General features: G+C 48.5%; 1 protein-coding gene across 4 annotated transcripts in view; it reads left to right on the top strand.

The window, feature by feature from the left end:
* SGMS1 (sphingomyelin synthase 1) overlaps nt 1-21,201 on the top strand; it is a 171,000-nt gene extending 149,799 nt beyond the window's left edge. For 3 of the 4 annotated variants that reach the window (XM_056495524.1, XM_056495525.1, XM_056495526.1), the window contains 5 exons: nt 8,535-9,358; nt 13,089-13,206; nt 15,926-16,079; nt 16,729-16,895; nt 18,685-21,201. In XM_056495524.1, the coding sequence (XP_056351499.1) occupies nt 8,748-9,358; nt 13,089-13,206; nt 15,926-16,079; nt 16,729-16,895; nt 18,685-18,864 (1,230 nt within the window). In that variant the 5' untranslated portion in view covers nt 8,535-8,747 and the 3' untranslated portion in view covers nt 18,865-21,201. Of the gene's footprint in view, nt 1-8,400; nt 9,359-13,088; nt 13,207-15,925; nt 16,080-16,728; nt 16,896-18,684 lie in introns of all 4 variants that reach the window. The other variant, XM_056495523.1, reaches the window with a different exon arrangement.
* Nucleotides 21,202-26,345: the final 5,144 nt, after the last annotated feature.

Here is a 26,345-nt window from a genome sequence, read left to right as displayed (position 1 = left end):
ACCTCCAGCTGAGATTCCCTTGTTTGGCTGGAATTACGGGTTCCTTTTGGAGCTGATTTAATTGGTGTGTTCAAATCCTGCCAGTTCAGCCTGTGGAACTGTTACCCAGCCCTCCAGACATTCCTGTTCAGTGTGCCAGATAGTGGAGTGACTTTCTGCAGAAGAAAGGATGGCTGAGTGCCACTGTTCCACAGATATTCCCTGGGATCGTCTGTAACCAGGGGGCTGATGGACATCTCCATAAAGTTGTTAGGGCAATATCACACAGGCATGTCCCTGTGCCTCAAGTGCCACTAGAAAAGGAAGTTAGAGGCAATTGGATGTGTCTGCAGGAGGAACTTACTTCTGAGGCTTTCAGGTGGTTGTTGAAATATTCATAATTTCCAGAACAGTTAGATGGCGAGATCTGAGTTTTTTATCTTCTTTTATTTCTCCTTCTTTGTGAACTTAATTGATCATAACTTTTGAGCTGAGGTGAATGTATAAAACAAATTTTGCAGCCTTTGAACACACTGCAGTGACTTCAAGTGACTCTGCTTGTGGTCTGTGCAGTTGTTTGACATGTACACACTGACACACCATTGCTGTCAGTGTGGAAGGAAGCGTGTTTTCAGTGTTGTTTTGTGATCTTCAGTTATCTCTCAGTTAAAATTGTAAGGAATGCTTCATGTTCCAGAGAGGATGTTTGTGAATTCTTCCTCTTTGTGTTCAGTGCCCACTTGTTGTCAGCAGCAAGATTGGAGCAGGATTTGCTGGTGTCACAGATCATCGAGGGGAGCGGTGTCACATCTGACATGGATTGGGAGCAGCCCAGTAGGAGCAGTTGCTGGAATGAGTAGGAATAGTCTGACACACAGATAAAGTGACTTTGCAGCACTGGGCAAGGAACAGCTTGGGTTTCTGGAGACCAAATTCTGAAATTTGGAGCTTGTTGAATCATCTAGGTGTCACATTCAGTGCCCAAAACACTGAGCAGCAACAATGAAGTTGTTCATTAAAAGCAACTTCAAGGGCCAGAGCCCCTTGGAGCAGGGGCCAGAGCTGCTCTGAATTGTTTGGCACCCCCCTTGTGGCTTTTGAAGAAGGAGGTGCAGGATGGCTGGACTGGGAAGGGGAGGATTTGTGTCCCCAGCCATGCTGGGTTTGCTGGAGCTGGTTTTTGCCATCAGGGCCAAGGCCAGCAGTGGCAGATCTCCACTGCAAACAGAGGGATTTGGCTGCCATGATGGAGAGTAAAGAAAGGTTCTGGGATTTGGCAAATAAACTGAGAGGGTTTTTCCTGCTTGTAGCATAACCACGAAAAGGAAGATGCCAGGACAGTTCATCTGTGATGTCAGGAGATCTGGCTCTAGTCAGACACATCCCCACCATGCAGGCTGCATAACTTGTTGGCAGTCAAGATAGTTTGGGATTTTTTTCCTTTTTCTTCCCTTTCCTGTGTTTCTGATTTTTTCTAGACCAACTATGCAATAAGAGCCTTCCTCTCCTTCCTGCAGATACATATCTTGGTGAGACTTATTTGATTTTTGTTGCAACTCTGAGCAGGCACTGCTGGAAAAAAGAGAGCTCTGTGTTCAAAAGTTCAGACTATTTATAACAGAAATAATCTTGAGTATGTGTGGTGTTTTATCTTTCAGACCAAGGAACACTCAGTGTTACATGAAACTAAATTAATAAAGACAAACCCAGGGATTGTTATGTTTTCCAAGAAGAATGGCATTGAAAATGAATAATGTTGATGGTGTGTCTTTTGGGTGGGTTTATGAAAAGTACCAGCTGAAGTGCAGAGAATGGCATTGTACATGAAGATCTATAGATATTCCCATTTCAGCTTTGGAGGCTTGGAGTCTTTTTGATGTGGGTCTGATGTGTTGGGACTTCAAAAGTAGGATGTTTGAAATAAAATATTTATATTGCTAATGAAATATGGAAATATTATTCTAGGCTGGGAATCCTAGCATGTAAACTTAGTTTTCTTTTGCTTTAGTTACAGCCCTGGCAAAAGGCAGTTGGGAGGGAGCAACTGTTGTGGTCTGGCTACTGTCTCATACACGGCCAGTAACAAACCCTAATATTAAAAAAACATGTCAAGTAACTGATTTAAGTCTGCAGTGAGGATCTGTTTTCTCTGTGATTTCTGCCAGGTTTCCTTTTCCTAATCTGCATGGCTGGTTTGGCAAATTATGCTGGAGTCTGCATTTCAGAGCCACATTACCATCAGTCACAAGACTGCTCTTGGTTTCCTTGGGCACAGCTTCCCTTTCTGTTCCCAGGATTTTTTAAATTTTAAATTCATGCTGCCACTTAGATTCCCAGAGGTTTACAACAAATCTGACTTTCTAATAATAAATGGCTTTTAGGTAGTCACTGGAGGTAAAAAAAACATCACAAAAACCCTGAAACACCTGCCCTAAGTGAGCTAAAATATGGAGCATGTCACAAACGTTTAGTCTCTCCTTATTTTCCTGCTTCCATCCTTCTGCCCTGCCTTGTAGGGAAAAAAACCCCCCACACTTTTTTCTGCCTTTTCCATGTTTCATGTGTTTTCCTTTGAAGGTGTTTTGTTGTTTGTGTGTCAGTCTGGGGAGGTTTGGGCAGTCTCAGGAGGATGGTGAGTGCTGCTCTGTGCTCTTCAGTAGCGGATTGTCTGCGGGGTTGCAGGAGGACACAGGGCTCTATTTCCAGCCCTGCCCTATCTCTGGCTGACCCAGATCCTGAGGCATCACAGGGATGTGTGTTCAGCTGTGCTGGGGACAGCAGCCAGAACTTGCTGCTGCCTGAGCACAGAACCCACAGACACTCAGGGCTGCTCCTGTCCAGATCCCACGTGGGCAAGGTTTGAGCATGGCGTGGTGCCCGTGGGGTGTGGGTTGGTTTGGGGGGAGCTGGGTGGGTTGGTTCTGCTCTAGGAAGCTGCTGAAGCATTGAGGATCCTGGTGTCTGAGCAGATTATTCATAAAATCACAGAATGGTTTGGGTTGGAAGGATCTTAAAGCTCACCCAGTTGAGCTGTGGCACCCCTGAGTGAATCTTCATTTCTGGGTGTTTTTTTTTGAAATTCAATTAGGATAGAAAATCTATGGTGAGGGTTTCTTTTTCTTGGTATCAAGTAATTTAGAAAAAGCCAGGCTGCTCAGGGATTTATGTAGTATTCAGGCAGGGCTTTTTCTCCTTCTGAAGCTGTGTAAGTAGCTGTTCAGGGAATATGGGTGTTTCCACATTTCCATTTTCATCCCAGCCTCTCTTTTCATAATAGTAGCTCCACTTGCTCTGGCTTACTGTCCCCAGGCCAATGTTTTCCATCTGGGGCTGACCTTGGAAACCCATCTTGAAGCTCTGTGCAACTTGTGAGCCCACCTGTGCCTCAGTGTTATACTTCCAGCTTTTTTACATTTGCATATATTTGCATTTCCTGCACAAACCCAACTTTAGTGGTCTGTTGCACACTGCTGGCAGTTTCTTGCATTTTAGTAGTGAGAAGGGGATGATGCTGGCTTGGAGGCAAGTCTGTCCTGGAGGGAGGGAAACACTGCTTGAGATCTTGTTAGGGCTATCCAGCACATAATTTGTGGCAGGCAGCTCTGTTTCCGTGCAAATTGGTGCTTGTCAAGTACAGGATGTCCAGTTATTGAGGTGTCAGAGTGTTATTGTTGGCCATGATGAAATGCCTGGAGAGGAGGTGGCTGTAGCAGTGACTCAGGCCCTGCTGCTGTGAACAGTTTGTTTTGTGCTCTAAAAGCACAGGGCAAGAGCTCCCAGCTTTTATCTGGGGCACTCAGTCTCTGTGTGACTCCTGCTCATCAGTGGGGTTGGGAATTCACTGGTGGGCTGGGTTGTAAAGCATTAAATCTTCAGTCTTTACATCAGCTGGGTTTCTCCTGCTTATTTGTGTGCACACATCATCAGTGTGAACTTCAGAGTTTGTTTTCCAAGGGCCAAAATGCCCTTACAATACAATTATTGAATCTTCCAGCTGTGCTTATGAGCCTCTCTCATTTAGACTCTCATTTTTCACTGAGGGTCAGATCCTCTCAACTTTTCTGGGCTGTCTGGGGAGGATGCTGAGGGTTGCAAGTGGAACACACCCACTGCTTCTGAAAGGATTTCCTGACTCCTGGTGACAGAGTTGCTGAAATAGCTTATTATTTGACTGATTCCTATAGTGACTGTTGCCCTGGCAGCAAAGCTTGGAGAATAAAAGCACAAACACGAGCAGGGCACAATTTGATTTTGGAAGGCTTAGGTTTGCTTAGCTTTGATTGGATTTCAAAGTGCTTTAGGAGGAGTTTTGAGATGAACAAACGGATGTGGGAGGTGCTTTTTTGCTGGTTTAAGTGGATGTGGTTTTGTCTCTTCAGTGTTAATTGTGAGACTTAACAGTTTCTGCTTGCAAGGAGAAAGGCCTTGTCCTCAGCACAGGAAAGATGTGGAGCTGTTAGGGCAGGTCCAGAGGAGGCCTTGGAGATGCTCCAGGGACTGGAGCCCCTCTGCTCTGGATCCAGCCTGGTTTGTTCTCCTGGAGAAGAAAAGGCTCCAGAGAGAGCTCAGAGACCCTTCCAGAGCCTAAAAGAGCTCCAGGAGAGCTGGAGAGGGACAAGGGATGGAGGTCCAGGACATGGGAATGGCTTTAAACTGCCAGAGGGCAGGGATAGATGGGATATTGGGAAGGAATTGTTCCTGGGAGGGTGGGCAGGCCCTGGCACAGGGTGCCCAGAGCAGCTGTGGCTGCCCCTGGATCCCTGGCAGTGCCCAAGGCCAGGCTGGATGGGGCTTGGAGCAGCCTGGGACAGTGGAAGGTGTCCCTGCCCAGGGCACTGGGTGGGCTTTAAGGTCCCTCCCAAGCCAGATCATTCCATGATTTTAAGTGTGGAGGAATAATCAACTGATGATTTCATGGCTGATTATGCTGTTCTTTAACCAGAAGGGTTGATGCTCCCATCTTTGCTCCTTGTGCCCAGCTGCATCTCAGGAGAACAGGTCCTGATAGGCAGGGTTGCAGCAGAACACAACAAATACCTGTTTAACCCTCTGAGGTGACTGTGGCCAAGGTGTAGATGGAAGTGGTGGTGGGAGTTACTCCCCATGTTTTGAGTTAGCACTTCAGTGTTTGCTGGGAGCAGGAAAAAAGGTCCTGTAAGCACGAGGAGGTGTGACCTGGAGCCCTTGATGAGGTTGTTTCGTCCTGCTTGCTTTTGTGTGGCTATTTTGAGGTACTGGTTTCCCACAGCATCATTATCACGGTGCAGTTGGTATTGTTATGATAATCACATTGTTATTTATAATTCCTTGTCGGGTTCAGGCTCCTTAATGAGGCAGCTGTGCTGTGGATGGAGGGAATTTTTAGTCCCCCAGGCTAGAGAACCTGTGTCAGAGCTAGGGAGGTTTGTGTGTGCCCCATCCTCGTGGGACCATGCTGAGCCTGGCAGTGTGGCCTGGCTGCAGGTGACACTGGTCCCACCTTCTGTCTTGTGTGGAGAGGAGAAGACTTTCTGTGGAAGGGAGGGGGTCAGTGAGAGCTGTGAGTTTCTGCAAACCCACCCTCCATCAAGTTTTTGTGGATACACCATAGGAAATGAGGAATTTTTAATGTGACAAACTGGAAGGTGTGAGTAAAGAAGCTTTTTTTTTTCCTATTCCTCCCCCATTAGACAGGCTGTGAAAACAGTCTTGAATAATAAGTGGTGTTAAAAATTTTGGTTGGTTTTCCTCATTTTAACTCTCAGTGAAAACAGCTCATCTCCATGGCCTGTGTCCTTGGCAGAGGATTACCTTTCCTCCTGTATCATTTACTCTGCATTTACAAAAGGTGCTTGATAGTGATTTACACTGGTGGCGGGAGAGCAGTGGGCTGGGATTGCACATTTTGGAACTGACTGTAGTTTCCAGCAATATTTCCCAAACCTGCAGTTTTATTGCAAGGCACATTGGTTTTTGTCAGGCTGCCAGGCCAGGTATCCTGGGGTCACACCAGCATTTTGGGACTCTTGTGCCAGAATCCGAGTGCTATTTCCAGCTGGCAACAGATTTTTCCATCTGGAGCTCATCTTAGAATTTGCTGGCAGCTTTGAATGGAATGTAATCAGGGAATGGTTTAGGTTGGAAAAGCCCTCTAAGCTCATGGAGTTAATCACTCCCCCTGCACTCCCAGGGCCACCACTCACCCATGTCCCCAGGTGCCACATCTACAAATGTTCTAAATCCCTCCAGGCAGGGATGGTGACTGACACTGTCCTGAGCAGCCTATTCTAGGGCTGGACAATTTTCATTTTTCCCAGTGTCCAATCTAGACCTTCCCTGGCAGTGGGGATGTAATTTGAAGGTTGGCTACAGGCTCCTGAACTGTGTCTGTGGGATTCTGAATCCTTAAAAATGTCTCTGGGGTGGGCAGGAAGCTGTTCTGTCAGGTTCAGGGATTTGGGAAACTGGGAGTCAGGCACTCCAGTGTTGAAAAGTGGAAAGATTTAATGAATATTGGCCCACAGAGTGCTTGGACATCCCCAGATCCAGGCTGGATTGTAAACCCAAGGCTCAGAGAGGCTGTGAAACAGCACGGGGAGCTGGTCCCAGAGCTTGGGTGGGGGAACAGCATTAAAAATAAATAACTTTGGCTTTATCAACATTGTGAGGTGCCATCCTGGGAAGCAACAAGAAGTCTGTTAGGGTTGTCTGTTGGGAATTCGTGCTGCCAGAGCTGGGATCTGAAAGGAGCACACGGAGACGGGCGGATGGAGCTGAGCTGCTGCTCAGCCCCAGCCTTGTAGGAGCTTCTAATGTGGGTTACCATGCATAATTCAGGCCATCCTTTTTCCATGTTCAGAGCTCTGTAACTAAATACTGATTTGCTAAACACAACTTGAATAATGAAGCAATCTGTGGCTTGAAAGCCTTCCTCAGTGTTGAAAGAAAAGGAAGCAAACAGAGCTGCATCCTCACTTCTGCTTTAAGACAACACAGGGATGCAGAAAGTGGAAGAGTCATCTTCATCCCTGCCTGCTCAGTGGATTTAAATACTGCACATTCCTGGTGTGTCCAGGAAGTGAGAGGTGGCCTGTCCAAACTACTGCCAGCCCTTCCATCCAAGGCTTTTTCTTTTCCCTACCATCACACTTTGTTCCATGGAAAAACAAATTTAAAACTTTACCTGGTGTTTCTTGTTGAGCTTAGAGGTGACAAGTCAAAAACTGAATTGATGTGCAGTGTGGTCATGATTGTGTAGGAGTAAAGTTCTGTATCTCTTCTGAGCCACTTCAGCTCGAATAGTGCCAGTAGAGTAAATTATTTTGGTTTTCCTCAGTCACAACTTTGCTGCTCCCTTGGATGAAACACAAACACTTGGGAGCCTGTAAGAGGCTAAAAATACTCTTACAGCTGATAAAGGCTTGATTTGACTTTTGAAAATATGAAGTGGTTTTTTTTCCCTGTGCTGTTACCTTCTCACTTCATGTTTATGAAGCTGCAGCGGGGCACGTGGTCTGTGGGATGGTGGGGCTTCCACTGCTTTCCTCTCCTTGCTCTGGGGAGGAGCAGTTTTGGTTGGTTGGTGGTTGAATAAACACCTCAGGCCTGAGGATTTGCTGGTGGTGGTCACTGCCATCGCTGCCTTGTTTGCTGCTCGTGTCACAAAAATTCAGGAAGAGACTCCAAGCAAGTAATTTCTGTGTTCCTGTAACTTTTGTACCAGAAGCAATCAGCTTTTCTAAGCTATTTCTGCAATTCATTGAGTATAGAAATTTCTTAACTAGTTCCTCTTCTTTAATTTTTTTTCTTCTGGTTCCTTTTTTTTTTAGCTGATAGAAAACATTTCTTTGAATTGGAGCAGTATACCCTGGAAATGGTCAAATCTGCCTCACAGAGTTCCTAAATATCTGCAAACCTAAATACTTTGGTTTATTTTCAGGGTAATCTGCTTGATTATTGATTTTCCTGCTGCTCTTTTGGTCCAGAGAATAGATCCTTGCTTATCTACCTCCATTTTTCAGTGTTGATGACTATATGTGGAACTTGGAGGAGTTCTAGGGTGGGTTGGACAGGACTTGGAGCAAGCTGGTCTCGTGGAAAGTGTCCCTGCCCATGGCAGGGTGTTGGAATGGGATGAGCCTTGAGGTCCCTTCCAACCCAAACCAGTCTGAGATTTTGTGATTTTATGGTTTTTGCCTTGTAGAGTTAAAAACAGGTTCCGTATTCAATCACTGGTGCCACACATTGCACTGAGGTGCCGGTCTGTGAGGGTTAGGAAAGGTTTCTACCACAAATAGTAGCAAATATTAAATCCATGTAGCTCCTTAAATCCATGAGTGTGAGAGGAGTTTGGGTGCTGCTTATGGCCCAGAGCATTGAAATGGAAAATGTAACAAATAGAGAGCAGGAAAAGTGGTGATAAATCTTTTAAGACATCAACAGCGAGCTCGGGGAGGACAGTGCTGTGAGCTCAAATCTGCTGCTCTGTCCATCCCGAGCACAGCTGGCGCCGTGCAGGAATTTTGGCTTTGGCCATGAACTAATGCCTGTTTCTGTTTGTTTCTCGCCCTGCCCAGGAGGAAGAATGGCAGCAGGAAGATGAAGTAGCGCGTTTCCTATGCTGCCCGCGGCGGCGCACGCGGGTGCGGGCCGGGTAGGGACGGGCTGTGCCGCGGCCAGAGCCGTTGCCGGGACGAGATGAGGCCGAGGAGGAGCTGCCCGCCGCGCCGCAGCCGCAGCCGCAGCGCCCGCCGCCCGCTCTGAGCCCATGCGCCAGCGTCCCCGGCGCCATGAAAGAGGTGGTGCTCTGGTCGCCCGAGGAGGTGGCCGGCTGGCTGACGGACAATGCCGTGCCGGAGTACTGTGAGCCCCTGAGGAGCTTCACCGGGCGGGACCTCATCAACCTGACGGAGGAGGATTTCAAGAGGTCCCCTCTGTGCCGGGTGTCTTCCGACAGCGGCCAGCGGCTGCTGAACATGATCGAGGGGCTGAAGATGGCTCACCACATGGAGGCTCACAAGAACGGCCACGCCAACGGGCACGTGCGCGCCGGCGCCGGCCAGAACGGCTTCGGCGCCGCGCTCAAGCTCAACGGGGTCCCCAATGGCTTCAAGAAGGAGATGATCAAGATCCCCATGCCGGAGCCGGAGCGCTCGCAGTATCCCATGGAGTGGGGCAAGACTCTCCTGGCTTTTATTTATGCACTTTTTTGTTTCGTCTTCACCACGGTGACTATCTCGGTGGTCCATGAACGAGTGCCTCCCAAGGAGGTGCAGCCTCCCCTCCCAGATGCATTTTTTGATCGCTTTGATCGGGTGCAATGGGCTTTTTCTATTTGTGAAATCAACGGCATGATCCTTGTAGGACTGTGGTTTGTTCAGTGGCTGCTCTTAAAATACAAGTAAGTAGAACCTTTTCAAAACTTGAGTGCTTCTGACGGCTTTTGGAGGGCAGATGTTGGTTTGCACCCAAACAAAATGAAGCTTCTTGTGATCTTTTTATCTCAGTTTTCAAAGCTGAAATAGATAGCAGGCAGTGTGAACTGCTCGTGCAGAAGGCAGAGGTCCAAATGTTCCCTGAGAAACTGGTACCTGCTGGTGTTCGACTGCGTGGTTAAATCAATCCTTGGTCATGGGTGGAAAGCCATGGGTTGGATGAAATGATGTTCAGAGGGAGCACAACTCATGCTCCTGTGAGGGCAGCTGTGAGCCAGGATCCAGGGGAATGGCTGGAACCATGGCAGGGTCAGGCTGGAGATCAGGGCAAGGTTCTTCCCCCAGAGGGTGATGGCACTGCCCAGGCTCCCCAGGGAATGGGCACAGCCCCGAGGCTGCCAGAGCTCCAGGAGGGTTTGGATCCTGCTCCCAGGGATGCCCAGGGTGGGATTGTTGGGGTGTCTGTGCAGGGTCTGGAGCTGGATCCATGATCCCTGCAGGTCCCTTCCAGCTCAGGGTGTTCCATGATTTTAAACCCAAGGGAAACATCTACAGGAGGCAGTGTGGAATTGCTCTCAAGAAGGAGGTGTTGGGTTAATAGGGCCATACCAGGGATCAAACACCCTGTGGTGGAACTGAGCAGAGCCTGTAGGTGAAGAACAGCAGAATCCTTGAAGAATTTGAAGCAGGGAGATGTGGGTTGAGTTGATGGTAGCATACATATATTGGTGTCACTGGCAGATGTGGAGGTCCTCCCCTACCATGTCCCCATTTGCTTTGGGGTGTTTATTTTTATTTTGTTATAGGATCACAGAATGTTTGGGTCTGGAAGGGACTCTAAAGGTCATCTCATTCCAATGAGGAAGTCTCCTTTGGAAGGGCCTTTTCTGGTGTTAGGGGAAGATGCCAGAGAGCCCCAGAGCTTGGTCAGTGTTTGCACTGATCATGGAATGTTTTGAAGACCAAAATCCCTCTTTCCCCTCTTTCTGTGAGCAGAGGGATCAAGGTCCCAGAGGCCCAAGCTGTGGCTGGGCAGCGAAAAGAGAAGAGCAGGAGAAAGGGAAGAGCAGGAGAGGTGCTGGCAGGAACAGGAGCCCAGTGAGGTGGCTTTATCTGGAGGATCTTGTTCTTGTGGTTTTGGATAGTGCACACCAAAGGGGTGGTGACTCAGTGCTACAGAAAGAGCTGAATCCTTTTGTGGTGGGGTTATCCCTTCCTTTTGAGATTTAATTCAGGAGAAAAGGGAGGGCACTGGGCCAGATGGGCCTTCCTCAATTCTGCTTCCTCATCCCTGGCAGTGTCCCAGGGCAGGTTGGATGGGGCTTGGAGCAGCCTGGGATAGTGGAAGGTGTTCCTGCCCATGGCAGGATGGAACTGGAAGGGCTTTTTAAGGTCTTTTCCAACCCCAACATTCTGTGATTCCACAATTCTAATGCTGTCCATGGTGTGGGATTGGGCTGGTGTCTCTCCAGAGGGCAGGAGCAGGTCTGGCTGGGCAGAGTTTCCACAGGGAGCTCAAGGAGGCTGCTGAGGCAGATGCACTTCTCTGGGAAGCATTCCCAGATGCTGTGGGAGAAGCACAGTGCCAGGGCTGGCCATGTGCTTGGCTCATGGGGCTGAAGGAGCAGCTCTGCTGAGGTCTGCAGAGCTGGAATGGAGCTCTCTGGGCCAGGAATAAGTGTGGAGCTTGTACTTGCTGGCTGGCTGAGTCTCACACTCATGCAAATCCTCTGGAGAAAGGGAAATGGGAAGCTTTTTAAATTTGTTTTTTCTTTAGATTACAGTGCAGAGCTCTTTCAGACTTTCCTAAGGTAAAATATGCCAAATCCAGCAAATCAAGTGGTAGTTTTAATTTAAAATGCTGCCACTTCTTTGGTCTCTCAGAATATGATCCCCAACCCCCTGTTTGCCTTGATGTTACAAAGAAAAAAGCAGGTTCATGTCTGGTTCTAAAAGCCAGAAGAGTGAGATCTGAGGGGAAGAACTCTTCAGAGGAGAACCCCTGGCCCACTGGAATGGTGCCCTCCACACTTAAATTTCAGTTGGTGAGCAGGATTAATAATTATCATTCTTAACACACAGCTTTGCCCATTTTTACACCAGGAGAGGGAAGAAAAAAGTCTGGAATGCTGTGTTGCAGCAGTGAGTACTCCAGTGCAAAATGTATTTACCCTGCAAGAGCTGAATTTTTCCTGATAAATTAAGGCACTCAAGGTGTTACTGATCTAGCACTGCAAACTCATAGTCCTCCAAGAGCAGAGCACTCCAGTTTAAAAACCATGCCAGAAGCCCTGAAAACTTTAAAAGGTGGCCAATTTTGAGTTTTGAAAGAGCTCAGCTTGATAGGGATATTATTTTTATAGAAGCGAGCAAAATAGCAACCACTGAATTCCAGTGCATGAAAGGAATCTCCAAGAAAGAAGGAGACTCTTTAGAATGGCCTGGAGGGACAGGACACAGGGAGTGGATTCCCACTGCCAGAGGGCAGGGATGGATGGGATATTGGGAAGGAATTGTTCCTGGGAGGGTGGGCAGGCCCTGGCACAGGGTGCCCAGAGCAGCTGTGGCTGCCCCTGGATCCCTGGCAGTGCCCAAGGCCAGGCTGGATGGGGCTGGGAGCAGCCTGGGACAGTGGGAGGTGGAAGGTGTCCCCAGGGGGTGGGAATGGATGGGTTTTAAGATCCCTTCCAGTCCAGCTGTTCTTGGGTTCTGTGAATGCCAGAACCTGCAGCTTGAAATGGCCATAAGTGCAAAGAACAGTGATTTGAAATGATCCAAACCCCACAGGGTCTGTAGCCAGTGGCACACAAAGGGTGATTGCTGTAATTGGATTCACCCCTGATTTCTGTGACCCTGGCAGTGATCTCTCCTTAGCATCTCTCCAGAGGTTGCTCCTGTCCTGCTGGATGTGCCAGGAGAGGTTTAATTGTCTTTCTTTGAGGTGTTTTTAGGTGTTACCCCAGTGGGGCAGTTTTGGGGCTGGCTGTCCCTCCTGTGCCCATCCTTTACCCTGGGTGCTTGTGCTGGATTTACAGAAGCACCTCAGGGTAGCCCAGATATGCATCTGCCTTCTCTGTGAACATCAGCCCTCACTAATAAATATCTCTGCAGCTGTGGCTGCTGAGTGGCTTCCCTGCAAAAACTCTGTCCTGCAGCCAGAGCAGCTCTGCATTTTTATTTGGGAGCTTTCCTTGCTGATGTGAACTGCTTCCTTTATAATGCTGCTCAGGAAAGATGTGTTCTCTCACTCTGGTTACAAAGGGGACCCTTTGAAATCACTAAATTGTGTGTCAGCTGAAATAAACTTACTCCTGTTCATCTCAGAATGAAATACTATAACTTCATCCCCTGCCTCGAATAGGAAATCAGTAATGGCCCCAGCTGATGGGAGGTATGGGGCATGAAATCCCCTTTAATGTCTTCAGCACCCAATCTGCACAGGCTTCTGTGTCCTAATCCTTAGATTTCCTGTAATCACCTTCAAGGGCAGTGTGAGTTGAGCTGCTCCTGTGCTCCTGGCCTGGAAGGCGTGGGAATATTTGTGGAGTAGTTCAGCATTCCCAGGTGTAAGCCATCAGTGTCACGAGTTTCCAAAGCATCAGGAGAAAACAGCTGGTGGTTTGTTTTATTTACCTTTGTGGATTTTACTTGCCTTGAGTGACCTCCTTATTTCTGCCTGTTTTTTCTCCCTGCCAGGTCTATAATTAGCAGAAGATTTTTCTGTATAGTTGGCACACTATACCTGTACCGGTGTATTACCATGTACGTGACTACACTCCCAGTACCTGGAATGCATTTCAAGTGTTCTCCAAAGGTAAATTCCTTCTGGCTGCCCTGCCATGTGTGTCTCCCCCTCGTCCTGCTGGTCCCCAAACTGCTTTCTCAAGAAGTGTTTCTAAGGGAGGGGATTCTGCCCCTCTGCCCTGCTCTCAAGAGAGCCCCCCCAGCATTCTGTGCACAGTTCTGGTGCCCCCAGCCAGGCATGGAACGTTGGAGCAGGTCCAGAGGAGGCCATGGAGTTGCTGAGGGGACTAGAGCAGCTTCCCTCTGGAGCCAGGCTGGGATTGTTCAGCCTGGAGAAGGGAAGGTTGTGTGGGGACATCACAGCTCCTTCCAGGGTCTGAAAGGATGCAAGAAGCTGGAGAAGGACCCTGCATCAGGAACTGGAGTGCCAGGACACAGGGAATGGGTTCAAACTGCCAAAGGACAGGGTTAGAGATGGGATATTGGGAAGGAATTGTTCCTGGGAGGGTGGGCAGGCCCTGGCACAGGGTGCCCAGAGCAGCTGTGGCTGCCCCTGGATCCCTGGCAGTGCCCAAGGCCAGGCTGGATGGGGCTTGGAGCAGCCTGGGATAGTGGAAGGAGTCCCTGCCCGTGGCAGGGGTCACTGGATGAACTTTAAGCCCAAACCAGCCCAAACCATTCTGTAATTTTAATTTGAGAGCACTGGTTTGGTGTGACAGGGACATCCTTCTGCAGGTTGCTGGCTGCCCTCTCAGTGGAGGTATTGACAGATGCTGCAGGGCAGGGCAGGAATTCCTATCCTTTTCAAAGCACTGAGCTACCCAATTTCTGTGCCATTTTCAACTAATTTGCATGATTAGCATGTTCTTGTCCCCACTGAAGCTGTTGAAGGTGCACAACCTTTGCCATGTGAGTCACTGGTTTCTAAATAAATACACACCTCAGTGTGTCAAATCCAAATATGATTCATAGTTGAAAATGGCCCAGAGAGACTTCTCACCTCCTCCCCAGTCCAGCACTGACTCTGAGGGATAAATTAGGCTTGTGAAAGCTGTGGATGAAACCAGGCTACTGGGACAGAGGTGCTTGACCCTTGTGGTGAGCCTGGAAGGATCATTCACATGCTCAGGGTGGAGGAGGGGCAGGGCTGGTGGTGTTGCTCTGGTCATCCCAGCCTTGCTGGAATCCTGGCCCTTACTGCAATTCCTGGGGCTGGTTGTCCTGTGATGCAGTTGAAGCAGGAGAAAGGGCAGAAGCACAGCCATAAATCAGGTGGCAGGTTGTAAAAATCACTGAGGTACAGGCAGTAAAATCCTGATGGGACTTGATCCACGTGCTGAGGTACAGGTAGTAAAATCCTGATTGGACTTGATCTTTGATTGTTGTTTGGGTGAGGATTGGCACATTCCAAACAAAGCCAAAATGCTTTGTTTCCACGGGGAAATCCAGCCAGTGTTTGCCAAGGCAGAACCTTTGTGGCTTTTGGAGGGATTTTGGAAAGAGAAGTGAGTGGGAGAGGATACAGCACTGTGTTTGAGCAGCCTGCTGCTAGGAAATTAAAAAAGAGAGAACACAGGTATTTATGGGCTGAAGTGAATAAATCTGTTTGGGGAATTTGAGGAATTTACGGCGTTGGCAAATCCTTCTCATTACTCAAGTAGAGACAAGCAAGGGCCCTGATAAGATTAAGGAGTTTTCTTAAAAGCTTTAAGTGTGCTGGTGGGAAAAGAATAACCTCTCAACACCTTATTGAGTTCTCAGTGATTGTGAAAAGTGGGCTTTGGGGAGCAGTTTAGTGTTTTTGAGCAACTGTTAGCAGGAAATGTTTAATTCCTGCAAAGAACATGCTCAAGTCTGTCAGAAATTATTAATTTTCACTTCTTAAAGCAAGGCCAAGCTTTAAAATCAAAGCATGATGGCCAGCCTGGGGGATCTGTTTTTTCTTTCTGGCAGTTCAATGGTTTCCATGGATTTTCAAACGCCATAAAATGAGGTGAAGATGCAGCACATGTGTGCATGGATCCATTAGTCCCTGCTTCTTGATGGGTCCCAGAGGTTCTCCACACATCCTGCTTGGCCCATGGCATGCATTTTTGGTGGGTTTGTTTAATATTTGGCCTTGGCTAAGAGCTGAAAAGTCTTGGGCAGTGCCAGCTGCCCTTGTTCACTTGGGAGAGGGAGCAGAGTGTCCTCACAGGAGGGACTTGGTTTGCTTGGATTGGCTTTCCTTGGGCAAACTGAAGTTTTTTCAGGAATGCTCTGTGAGCCAGTGCCATGGTTGGGGATGGAGGGAGATCCCTGTCTGGCACCGTGCTCTGACAGACACCACAGATGTTTCTGTTGGAAGGGGAAGTGGAAAGAAATAATGTTGCAGGCTTTTCCAAGGCCTCAGGGTTTGGAGTGAGATGCTCTTCTGTTCATCAGATCCTGTTCAGCCTGGGCAGTTCCTCCTGGTTTCTGTTGGATGAGCGCCAGTGGGGCCTGCACTGTTACCAACAACATGGACTAAATTAAACCTCATTTATTTTAGAATGTGGTGCCTCTTGAACAGAAGGAAAATCCAACCTGAGCACCAGCTACAAGAGGTGCAAAGCATCAAATCACTTGTGTCTTTTTCCTGCTAGAAATGTGCTGCCAGCTTTTGGGAAAGGATGAGGATTTATAAATCTGCTGATTGATCTTGTGGATCAAAGCAGAAAGGGAGAAGATCCAAAAGGTCAAATTGCTAGTTAAAACCATTGCTTTGAGCTGATATTTTACTGTGTTTCTGTGTTTTGCTGTCCCACCAGCTTTTTGGAGACTGGGAATCTCACCTGAGAAGGATAATGAAGTTGATTGCTGGCGGAGGCTTGTCCATCACGGGCTCCCACAACATGTGTGGGGACTACCTGTACAGTGGCCACACCGTCATCCTAACCCTCACCTACCTGTTCATCAAAGAGTGTGAGTGCCCTGCTGCTCTCCTGGTGGGGGTTCCTTCCTGGCTGAGATCTCTGTGTGCTCCCTGCTGAACAATTCCAGTTAAAATACCTGGGTTTTCCACCATGACAGGAAACGGCCTCCAGCTGGGTATTAGGGAAAAAAATCTTCACCAGAGGGATTGCAATGGTTTGGGTTGGAAGGGAGCTTAAAGCCCATCTCATCCCACCCCCTGCCATGGGCAGGGACACCTTCCACCATCCCAGGTTGTTCCAAGCCCCAAAGTCCAGCCTGGCCTTGGACACTGCCAGGGATCCAGGGGCAGCCACAGCTGCTCTGGGCACCCTGTGCCAGGGCCTGCCCACCCTCACAATTCCTTCCCACTATGCAATCTAAACACAAGCAGGTTAATTTGACTGGCCAGGGTATATTATATCTTTCTCAAAGATTTCATAACCATTGTCATTTCCCAGGATCTCATTACCCTGAGTACAATTTTAAGCTGCACCTTAAGAGAGTGATACTTCTTTTGTCATCTCAGCATTCCTGCTCTTAATCTCTGCATAGGCATCTCTGTATCAGCCAGGATTGCAGTCCATGACCTCTGCTAATCACAGCAGAAGTCCTGATAAGGCTCCACTTTGAAGTAACCCCTGCTTGTGCTTCCTTGCAGATTCCCCACGGCGACTCTGGTGGTACCACTGGCTCTGCTGGGCGCTCAGCATGGTGGGGATGTTCTGCATCCTCCTTGCTCATGACCACTACACTGTGGACGTGGTGGTGGCTTACTACATCACTACAAGGCTATTCTGGTGGTACCACACAATGGCCAACCAGCAAGTGAGTTCCTCCCACTCCTGGGATGCTCCTGTGTAGCCTGGGGTGGGGGAGTATCCAGACTTACCCATGTCCTGTGGAGAGTCCCCCTCTTCCCCCACCTGTGGGCTTGCAGGGGAGAAAGAGGCATCATTAATTGGGTTCTTCTTGTGTCTTGACCACAAAAATATGGGAACGTCTTCCTGAAGGCAGGTAGGGCTCTTCTGCCCCTGGGTAACCTCAGGTGGTCACATTTGTGATAGAACAACAAACCATTTAGATTCTTTTGCTTTGGTTCTGTTTTGTTTGGTTGTCAAGGCCAGCTGGGGTTTTAGTGTGTTCTGTGGCTTGTGCCACAGGTCTCTCCAGGTACAGGAGGAGGCCTTGCTAAAAATAAACAGGTTTTTGAAAGTGTTTCCAAGGGGTGGTGAGTTCTCCTGGCTGGTGAACTGGAGCAATCAGAGAGGAGCTGACAATACTGAGGAAAGTGAAACCTCCCCTGCTCTGCCAGGGCAGGGTCAGGAGAATCCCTGGAGATCAGGGCAAGGTCCTTCCCCCAGAGGTGCTGGCACTGCCCAGGCTCCCCAGGGAATGGGCACAGCCCCGAGGCTGCCAGAGCTCCAGGAGGGTTTGGACACCAGGGATGCCCAGGGTGGGGTTGTTGGGGTGTCTGGGCAGGGCCAGGAGCTGGATCCATGATCCCTGTGGGACTCTTCCAAGTCTGGGTGTTCCATGATTCTCTGAGAGAAAATGCAGAAGTCTTTCCCATGGATAGTGGACAGGGGAGTTAAGAGACATTTTTAGGTATGTGGCAGCATATTGGTGCCCAAATATTTTCTGTGCTCATGGTCAAAGATCATTTGCTTATCTGTGGCACATGCTGTTAATTGTATTTAATAAAGACCTCCTACAATGGTAGAAGATGAGTTTCTATTCTGCCAGTGCAGATTTTTAGGTCCTACCACAGAACCATCATGGAATGACCTGGGCTGGAAGGGGCCTTGAAGGTCATCTGGCTCCAGCCTCTTGAAAGCCTTGTAGCTCCCACCTCGTTATTCCACTGGTTTGGTGCTGCCTGAAGCAAAACACCACAGCCAGGCCTTGTGGTACATTTCTAGCCAAATGCTGATTGCAAATTAGGTGCCCTTTGATGTTCAGTCAGTTTGGGAGGTGCTGTGGCAGGAGTCTGTGCCCACACTGCAGCCTTTGTCACACAGCCCCAGAGGATTCCACGCTTGTGGCTTTGCTCCTGGGCTCTCAGGACAGTAGCACTCCCAAGCTGGAAGTGCTGGAGTCAGTCCTGCTGAGGACTTGCTTCAGCAGAGCCCTTGGTGTGGAAACATTCCTGTTCTGCTGCCTGATGTAACTCAGGAGGTGGCTCAACACTGCTGTCCTGACTGCCAGAGTGTTGGGAAATGCCAGTCCCTGGATCCTTCCCTGAGCACATTGGTGTGCTGCTCTTCCTTGTGCTGGGACTTAAAAGCAGCAGTGGATTTATTTGACAGGTGAGCTTGACATGGAGATCAAGCTCAGTGTACAGGCCCTGTGCTTGTGTGTTCCCTTGGGTGGATGGACACAGGGTTCCCTGGCTCTGGCATGGAAACAGGCAGCAGGGGGGTTGGATAATTCCCTGGGAGCCTGCCCACTCTGAGGTCCTGTAGGCAAGGGTGAGCAGTGTTTGGTGGGATCAGTTTGGGAGGTGGGATTTTGGGAGCAGCAGGAGACAGGACGCCACCGAACGATCTGGAGTGAAGCCATGCAAATAAAGAACCTGCCCTTCCCTAATGCACTTTTTGTCCTCCCCTCCCTGCAGGTGCTAAAAGAAGCTTCCCAAACTAACCTCCTTGCACGGGTGTGGTGGTACAAGCCCTTCCAGTACTTTGAGCAGAATGTCCAGGGCATCGTCCCTCGCTCCTACCACTGGCCGCTGCGGTGTCCGGCGCTGGCGCGGGGCCGGCAGGTCAAGTACAGCCGCCTGCTGAGTGACACGTAGCGGTGCCACCAGGCCCCAGGACCTGTCCCAAGTGCTCACACCTCCAAGAGAAGATGCCATAAACGAAAACCCACCGCTCCCTGACCCTTTCTTTAGCAGCTGACCCGTTCAGTTACCTGGTAAGCACTGTGATCTTTTTTTCTCTCCAAAGGATCTGCGTTGGACAACAATAAAGAGAATTTAACTGATCGTGCACTGTTATACATTTCTTGTTGATAGAGTTGGGATTTGCATTTGCCCATCACCATGTTCCTTTGTATATGATGCGACAACATAGATGAAAAGCTTTTATATCATAAGTTCTGGTCTTTCCAGTCACGTCTGGGAACAAAGCATATTATTTTCTTGGGAAAACATACTTTTCATATCTCTTGCCCCAAAGATTGGGCTGTAAGCCATTTTCTAGCAAATGACTATATGAAGGTTTCTAAATATCTGCCTTGGGTGAAATCAAGAAATCTTTCTACCTGTTGCACCGTGCTATGAATAAGATGATAGACACAGAAAGGTTTGGTAAATCCTGATTTTGTAGAATCTGCAGTGACTGACTGTGTCAAAAAAGTGCAAAAAAAAAAAAAAAAAAAAACCAAAAAAAAAAAAGAGAAGAAAATGTAAAGTGATTTTCTAAGTATTTCCTAACTTTATTTTTCAAAATGTGTATGAAAAAAAAATTAAATTTAAAAAGATTTTTACATGTCAGAGAATAGAGAGTTAAAAAAATTTAAAGAAAATGCTTCTTGGGAGAGAGAGAGATTTGTCTATGTTTCTAGTGCCTTTCTTGTCTTGATTGTATGGTCAGTAGGCAGTCTTAAATGTTTTTATTTAAAATAAAGTATTCCATGAAAGCAGAATTATATATACTGTATAATTACTAATTTTTGCATTTATGGCTAAATTAAACTGGAAATTTGCTTATAATGTTGAAGTTGCCACGTGTAGGGAAAAACCTCCCACCCCACCAAATAAAAAAAGGGTCCGACCTTGCTCACACATTGTGGGTAGGTCAAGCTAAAAAAGTATCACTTTATTGTCTACTTGGTAGCTGGGTTTTAAAAAGCAAAATAGCCATGAATTCCTGTTTTTTAAGAATTTTACAAATGATCACTGAGTGAACTATGAATGGTTTCTCCATCCCCTTATCGAAGTGTTGTTGAAAAACAACAAAGATAATCTATTTCTTTAAAATATTTGTGCAGAAACTGCATGTAATTCTAAGTTTTCACTCCTACCATACATACTGTATGTTTGGGGAAGTCTCCTATCCTAAACTTGCCAATGTGCAGAACAAAAATAGTTTTTATAAAAAAGAATGAAGAAGAGAAAAATATATATATAAATATATATATATATATATCCATTCTGTATTTTACGTGAAGCAGAGTTATCTTCTGTAGGTTTTTTGTGTATTCACAAGGTGATATTTGTATTGTAAAACAACAATGGTGAAGGAAAATAAAAAAGGCTTTTGAAAAATGTAGTTTCCTTTATCTTTTTGATATTCAGTTGGAATTTAAAGCTGGGTTTATTCTTCCAAACCTTGCCTTTAAGTTGATGTTATTGCACTGTAGGCCATCCATGTGGACTGTACAGAAACTGCATTGATGTGGAATTGCTGTTGGGCAAAACAGTGCCTTATCTGAAATAAATGCTATGCAATCGATGCTGGAGGAGCCTTCCTGGGAGCCATCTCCAGGCCTTGAAAAATCTACCCCACCACTGCTGGGATGCAGCACAGGGCAGGGGCAGCCCTTCCCCCAGGAGCTGCCAGTGCTGGCCCCTGGACACCAGACAAAAAGAGGAGAAGCCAATTTCTGTGCGTCCGTGGTGGTGAAAGTGTCATTTTTTATTTCTTCTGGTTTTTTTGGGGATGCTTTATCTCCACCTCTCTGCCCTGTTCCTCAGCCTTGGCCAAAACCTGCCCTGGAGAGCTGGTGGGGTTTTGCTTCTGCTGCTCTGCCTGGCTGTTGCTTGGGATGCTGAAGGAGAGCAGCTCGTTCCTTACCAGTTCTGTGTCCTGGGAGGGAGGGAGGGAGGGATGGAAGGAGGGAGGGGTTCCTTGGCCAAACCCTTTGCCAACAGCATCTGCAGAGCTGGGTGGGAATTTAGGGCTCAGCTCTGCCTGCTCTGCCTCCAATCCACAGCTTTACCTTGGCAGCTTTTGGGGCTAAAAGTCAGTTTTTAAAGAGCCCAGCCCAGCTGGTTTTTGAGAGAGTTCACGCTCCCAGAGGTAACAGGAGGAGTAGATTTTTCAAGACCTGGCATCACGCACATCCGAACCATTGACATAAGTAAATGTATGGATATATATGCACATGACATTAAATGGAATCTGCTGAACCCTGCCTTGTGGTGTCTGACTTACTGCATGGCTCTGGCTCCACACTGGTCCCATCTGTGCTGCTGCCTCGGGAAGGGAGCCTGGGAGTGTGGGACTGGGGGCTCAGCAGTGGCCTTGCTGCTGGAGGAGGGGCCCAGGGCTGGATGTGGGACAGAACTGCTGTGCATTGGCTCAGCCCAGGCTGTGGAGCTTGTGCTGCCTTGTTCTCCTCCTTCCTGGGAGCACCTGCCCAGATGGGTGGGATGGGACGTGGCTCGGGGTCAGCATGGTGCTGGTGGCCAGAATCCCAGATTTGCCACTGCATTCCCCCCAAACCTCAGGTGAGATCCATCCACAGCCATCCCTCAGCCTCTGCTTTGGCCTGTGAGCTTTGTGCTCCTGGGCTGAGATCCTTGGGTGATTTCCAAGGGCAATCTTGACCCAATTAGAGGCTGAACCACCACCTCAATGATTCCCTTGCCCTGGGCACTTGGTGCATTGTTGCCTCTCCCTTGCCTCTTTGCTTGGTGCCCATCAGAGAGGTGAACACAGCAAACTACAAGTCTGTAAAAGCTGGAATCTGGCCTTGTGCTGCCCCAGTCCAACAGAACTCGTGGATCTCCCCACGCTGTGCCAGTGAACCATCCTCTGTGGGCTCCAGCTGGGTGCTGAGCGTGTCTATAGGGGACAGGCAAGAGCCAGCTTTGGGTGTGGAGGGGCAAACCTGGACAGTCCAGTGCAAGCGCCAGGAGGCTGGAACTGGGAAGAGGGGTCTGCACCAGAAGAGGCTGGAGAAGGTGGAGAAAGAGCTGGGCAAACCGGGATCTTTGCCAGGAGGGCGGGCACTGGAGTTGCTGAGCTCCATGTGGATCTAGCCTTTAGCACTGCCACGTGGGGAGGGATTTAAACCCATAAACACAGGGATGGGAGGTGTCTGAGGAGCACGAGCCGAGCAGGGCCAGTGTTCCCTCTGCTTTCCTGTACTCTGGGAAGAGCAATCCCATCAACTTCCTCTCCTGCTTTTCCTCAGGACACAGCTCGGTGCTCGTTCTCTTCCTGGTGCCAGTGGATCAGAGTGCTGCCAGAACACAAGCCACAAGTTCCTGTTCTGGCAACTTCTCCCACCCAGCTCATCAGCTATTGGCCACAATTACTTGCCAGAAGGATCTGAGGTTTCTTTTTGCATCCTCTCAGTGCCTCTCCTGCCCCTGGCTGTCCATGGGCACAGGGCAGGGAATCCCAGCACGACACCCTCTGCACATCCCCTGTTTAAATCAATGTTTGGACACCTCTCTCAGGCCCGTGATGGGATTACTGGGACTCTGCAGGACCAGGAGTTGGATTTTGGTGGGTCCAAATCAGGATATTCTGTGATTCCACGATGGTGGGAAGGAGCAGGTGCTGCAAGGTTTGGGAGCAGGCAGGGCTCCCATAACTTGGCTTTCAGCAGCAGCAGCTCAGCCCCTGCTGGCATGGGAGGGCACAGAGCAGCTCACCGTGTTCATTTTCTCAAAATTTCCCCCCCAAAAAGCCTGCAATGGTATTGAATTTGGATCTGCCCAACTCTGCATTGCTGTTTTGGGCTCTTGAGGTTTTCCCAGTTTTGTGCCAGAGCTTTTTAGCTTGGCTCTTTCTGGGAGCAATGCTTCCCACATCCCAGGGAAGTGGCCTGTCCCTGGGGCTGCTGATGGCAAAATATTCTCTATTTGTGGTGAAGCTTTAACCTATTTTTGAATATATTTAAGGCACATCACCTGGGGAATTTTGGAGTGTTCACATGTCTGGACATAAATTATTAGCACCAAAAGTCACCTGGTTGTCCAGAAGGGCAGGAGAGTTCTTGTTCTTGAGGCCAGGCAAGGGAGGGTGGGGAAAGAAAGGAGAGGCACCCCAGGACAATATTTTAGTTATATTTGCTGGGTATCCCTTCAGTTCAGCTGTCACTCAGTGACCTGTGCAGGCTTTTGAGTTCAAAAACTGCAATTGCTCCAGTTTTGCTCCCTTTCACTTCAACCTGCCCTTCCTAAACTCTCCCTGTGTGCCCCCAGCTGTTTCCAGCAGGAAAGTCAGTGTTTGCCACCACAAAGAGCTGATCCCACTTCCAGCTGCTGCTTGCAGTAAGGGAAGGTGGGGAAGAAAATCCTAAAGCAGCCCCTGCCCTTGCCAAAGCCTGGCAGGGTTCTTGCTGACAGCTCTGTGCAAACTCTTTATCTCCTGCCATCCTGCCAGAGGAAAAAGGACTTTGGCCATTCTCTGTTAAATGAACTTATGTAAGAGGTCTCCTCATTGCTGTGAAGGCTCAGGGGGCTCTGAGAGCTCCCAGGATCTCAGGCTTTGGGGAACATCTCAGCTCTCTACAAGCCTCTCTCGTGCTGAGATGATGGTTGTTCCAATTTTCTGCTCAGGACCTGGCCAGGGTTTAGCAAGCAGGCTGGAATCAAGGCTCCTGTCCTGCAGGGATGGGTGATGCTGGGGAATTGCCCATCCTTACAGGTGATCCATGGTGGCTTCTCAGGAAAAAAGGGATTTTTGCCCCCTAGAACAAGGAGGGGCAAAAGGCTTGATTCAGCCAGTTTCAGGAATCCCTCCATGCCTTCTAATTGGAAAAAAAAAAAAAAAAAAAAAAAAAAAAGGATTTTCAGTCTCTTCATTGCCCGTCAGAAGTGTGTTTATTTCAGGTCTACAGAGAAGATCATGGCCTGAGCATTTTTAAGAGAAGAGAAGAGTTTAGTTTCACCCAGTCCCAGCTTGGATGGTTTGCAGAAAGGGAGCTCTCTGAGACACCAGGAAATGCTGGTTTTAAAGTGAAATTTGGGTGCTGTAGGGAAGGGCCACTTCTCTGAAATGATCTGGTCTTGCTTGGGAGGGATGAGGAACTGAAAAATGAGGAGAAGAAAGAGAAGCAAATGCCTCATGGGTTTGTATTTCAAAGCCAATTTTCATAATTTATTTTGTTTTTCCTGTACAGATGTGGTTTGAATCCTCTTTATCAATGATTTGGAAGCACAAGGTCCACTGATGAAAGAAATGGACATTTGGCCATTTGTGTTGAGTGGTTTCCCTTCAGCTTTGCCTGGTTCCTTCAGTGGATCCACTAATCCTAAGTGGGTTTAAACACTTTTCCTGCTGAGGATGAAATCCTTGTGCTGTTTGCAGCCCCTGGATGTCCTGGGGACGTCAGAGAGTGCAGTCCTGTGGTAGCAGTGATGGGGAGGAACCTTTTATCAGGAGGATAAAGATTGTAAAGAAAACATCACTTTCTTTAGGCTCATTTGGCACAAAATGGCACCAGGAAGAGCTGGAGGACTCCTGGCCTTGGGAAGGAGGGTGGTCTGTGGGAACTTTTTGCCTTCCTCACATTTCCACAGGCTGAGAGGCATTCAGGGGGATTTACCAAGCCCTTAGCACTTAAGTTGAGGTCTTTGCAGCCCAGAAAGTGCCTTTTCTGCACCAAAAAACTCCTTGCTTTTGTAATTCTGGGCCTGGACACAGCCACATCACCTGGGGGAGATGGGGAGCTGAGGTCCCCAGAACCTCATCAGGAAAACAATTTAAAATTGGTCATGTTTTGAGCTGCCATCAGTCATCCTTTTCCTCCTCCAGCCACAGGTGGTTACAGAGCCACTTTTCAGCTGTTTTCATTTTGTGAGGTGAGGCTTTAACTACAACAGTCCCTTAAAACTCATTCTCTTAGCTTTTCCTACAAGTGCTTCAGCTGCAGGAAGAGCTCTGTCTGTTCCTGGCTCATCCCTGCCCAGCAGCTGCTCCGTGGTTTTCTCTGTCCTGCTCCCCCCAAGGCCAAGGCACACTTGGGGACATTCCCAGGGATATCTGCCAGCCCACACAGGCTGCTCTCCAGGTTTCCAGGGCCAGCAGGTTCCTTAGGAATTACAGCCAGCAGATAAGGTATCAGGAAATCTTGTTTCTCCCCACCAGCCAGTCCAAAAATCACGGAGCCAAAGGGCGACGCTGAACGTGACCTTGAAGTGCTGACGCAGACTTTGCCTGGAATGTTAACCCTTGGATCAGGGATGCACCACAGGAGAGGGAAAAAAACCCCTGAACCTCCTGAGAGGGGAGGGAAAATGCCAGAGGTGCTCCCAGCTTTAAATTCCCACCACAATGCTGGAGGGAGGAAGGGCTGGATCTTCCCTCCCTGCTGAGGGTGTGATGGGTCCTGGCATTCTGGGCAGGAGCCAAGTGCCAAAACCCTTTGGATAAAAGGTATTTGAGCAGCTGGAGAATTTATCCAGGCCTATCTGGGACTTGAAACAGGTGAAAAAAAAACTTTTTGCTAAGTTGAAATGCATTAATAAATAGTATTTTGCACTTAAAGTGGAATCATGTTTCCAAGTTCTTCTAGTAGAGCCTGGAAACCCTGAGCACTGAACTTCCATGAGAATCAGGAATCTCATCCAGATGGGAAGCAGCCACCATTCCACAGGCTGGACAAGCTGTGATGAGGCAGAGGAGGAAAAAAACCTCCTTTTCCCAAATTCCTCGAGCAGCAGAGCTGAGCAGGGCAGTCCTGGAAAGGTTATTTTGGGAGAGGGAGATGCTGTCTGAAGCTTACCACAAACACACCAGGGAAAAACCTCCTGTCACCTCCTCGTGGGATTAAAATTATTGATTGGTTTCTCCTTATCTTGTGCCACTTGACTCACGGGGTTACTCAGCAGGAATTTTCCAGCTGAGCTTTCCAGCTTGCAGCAGGTCTCGAGCTGGGAGCTGCTGGGACGGGCGAGGGAACTCAGGTGAGCCTGCTGGAGATTCCCCTGGGACCCCAGAGGGTCTGTGCTGTGTCCTTCCGTGGTTTTGGGGCAGTTCAGTCAGGGGATGATGAGAAGGGAGAGTGTGTGTGATGCTGATGTGCTTCAGGCTGCTGCTGGGATGGCTCTGGACAGCTCACAGTGCCTGGCAGCCAGTGCCACGCTCAGGGGATAAAGAGGGCAGGAGGGAAACGTGAGATTTGCTGCCACCAAAATATTTGCTCTGTGAAATTCAGCCCTGACCATGAGTGCTGTAGCAGGAGAAGCTGATAAGGGAGGTCACCTGGAGCGAGTCTAAGTGACCACTTGGCTCTCTGCTGGTGCTGTTTCTCACTGGAACCTTTTGCTCATTCCAGCAGTTGTTTCCTGCAGGATCATTGTTTATAGGGCACATT

The sequence above is a fragment of the Oenanthe melanoleuca genome, chromosome 6 (genome assembly GCF_029582105.1).
Source record: "Oenanthe melanoleuca isolate GR-GAL-2019-014 chromosome 6, OMel1.0, whole genome shotgun sequence".
Lineage (NCBI taxonomy): Eukaryota > Metazoa > Chordata > Aves > Passeriformes > Muscicapidae > Oenanthe > Oenanthe melanoleuca.
The sequence above is the reverse complement of the archived record's forward strand: the minus strand, read 5'-3'. Positions and strand labels throughout refer to the sequence as shown.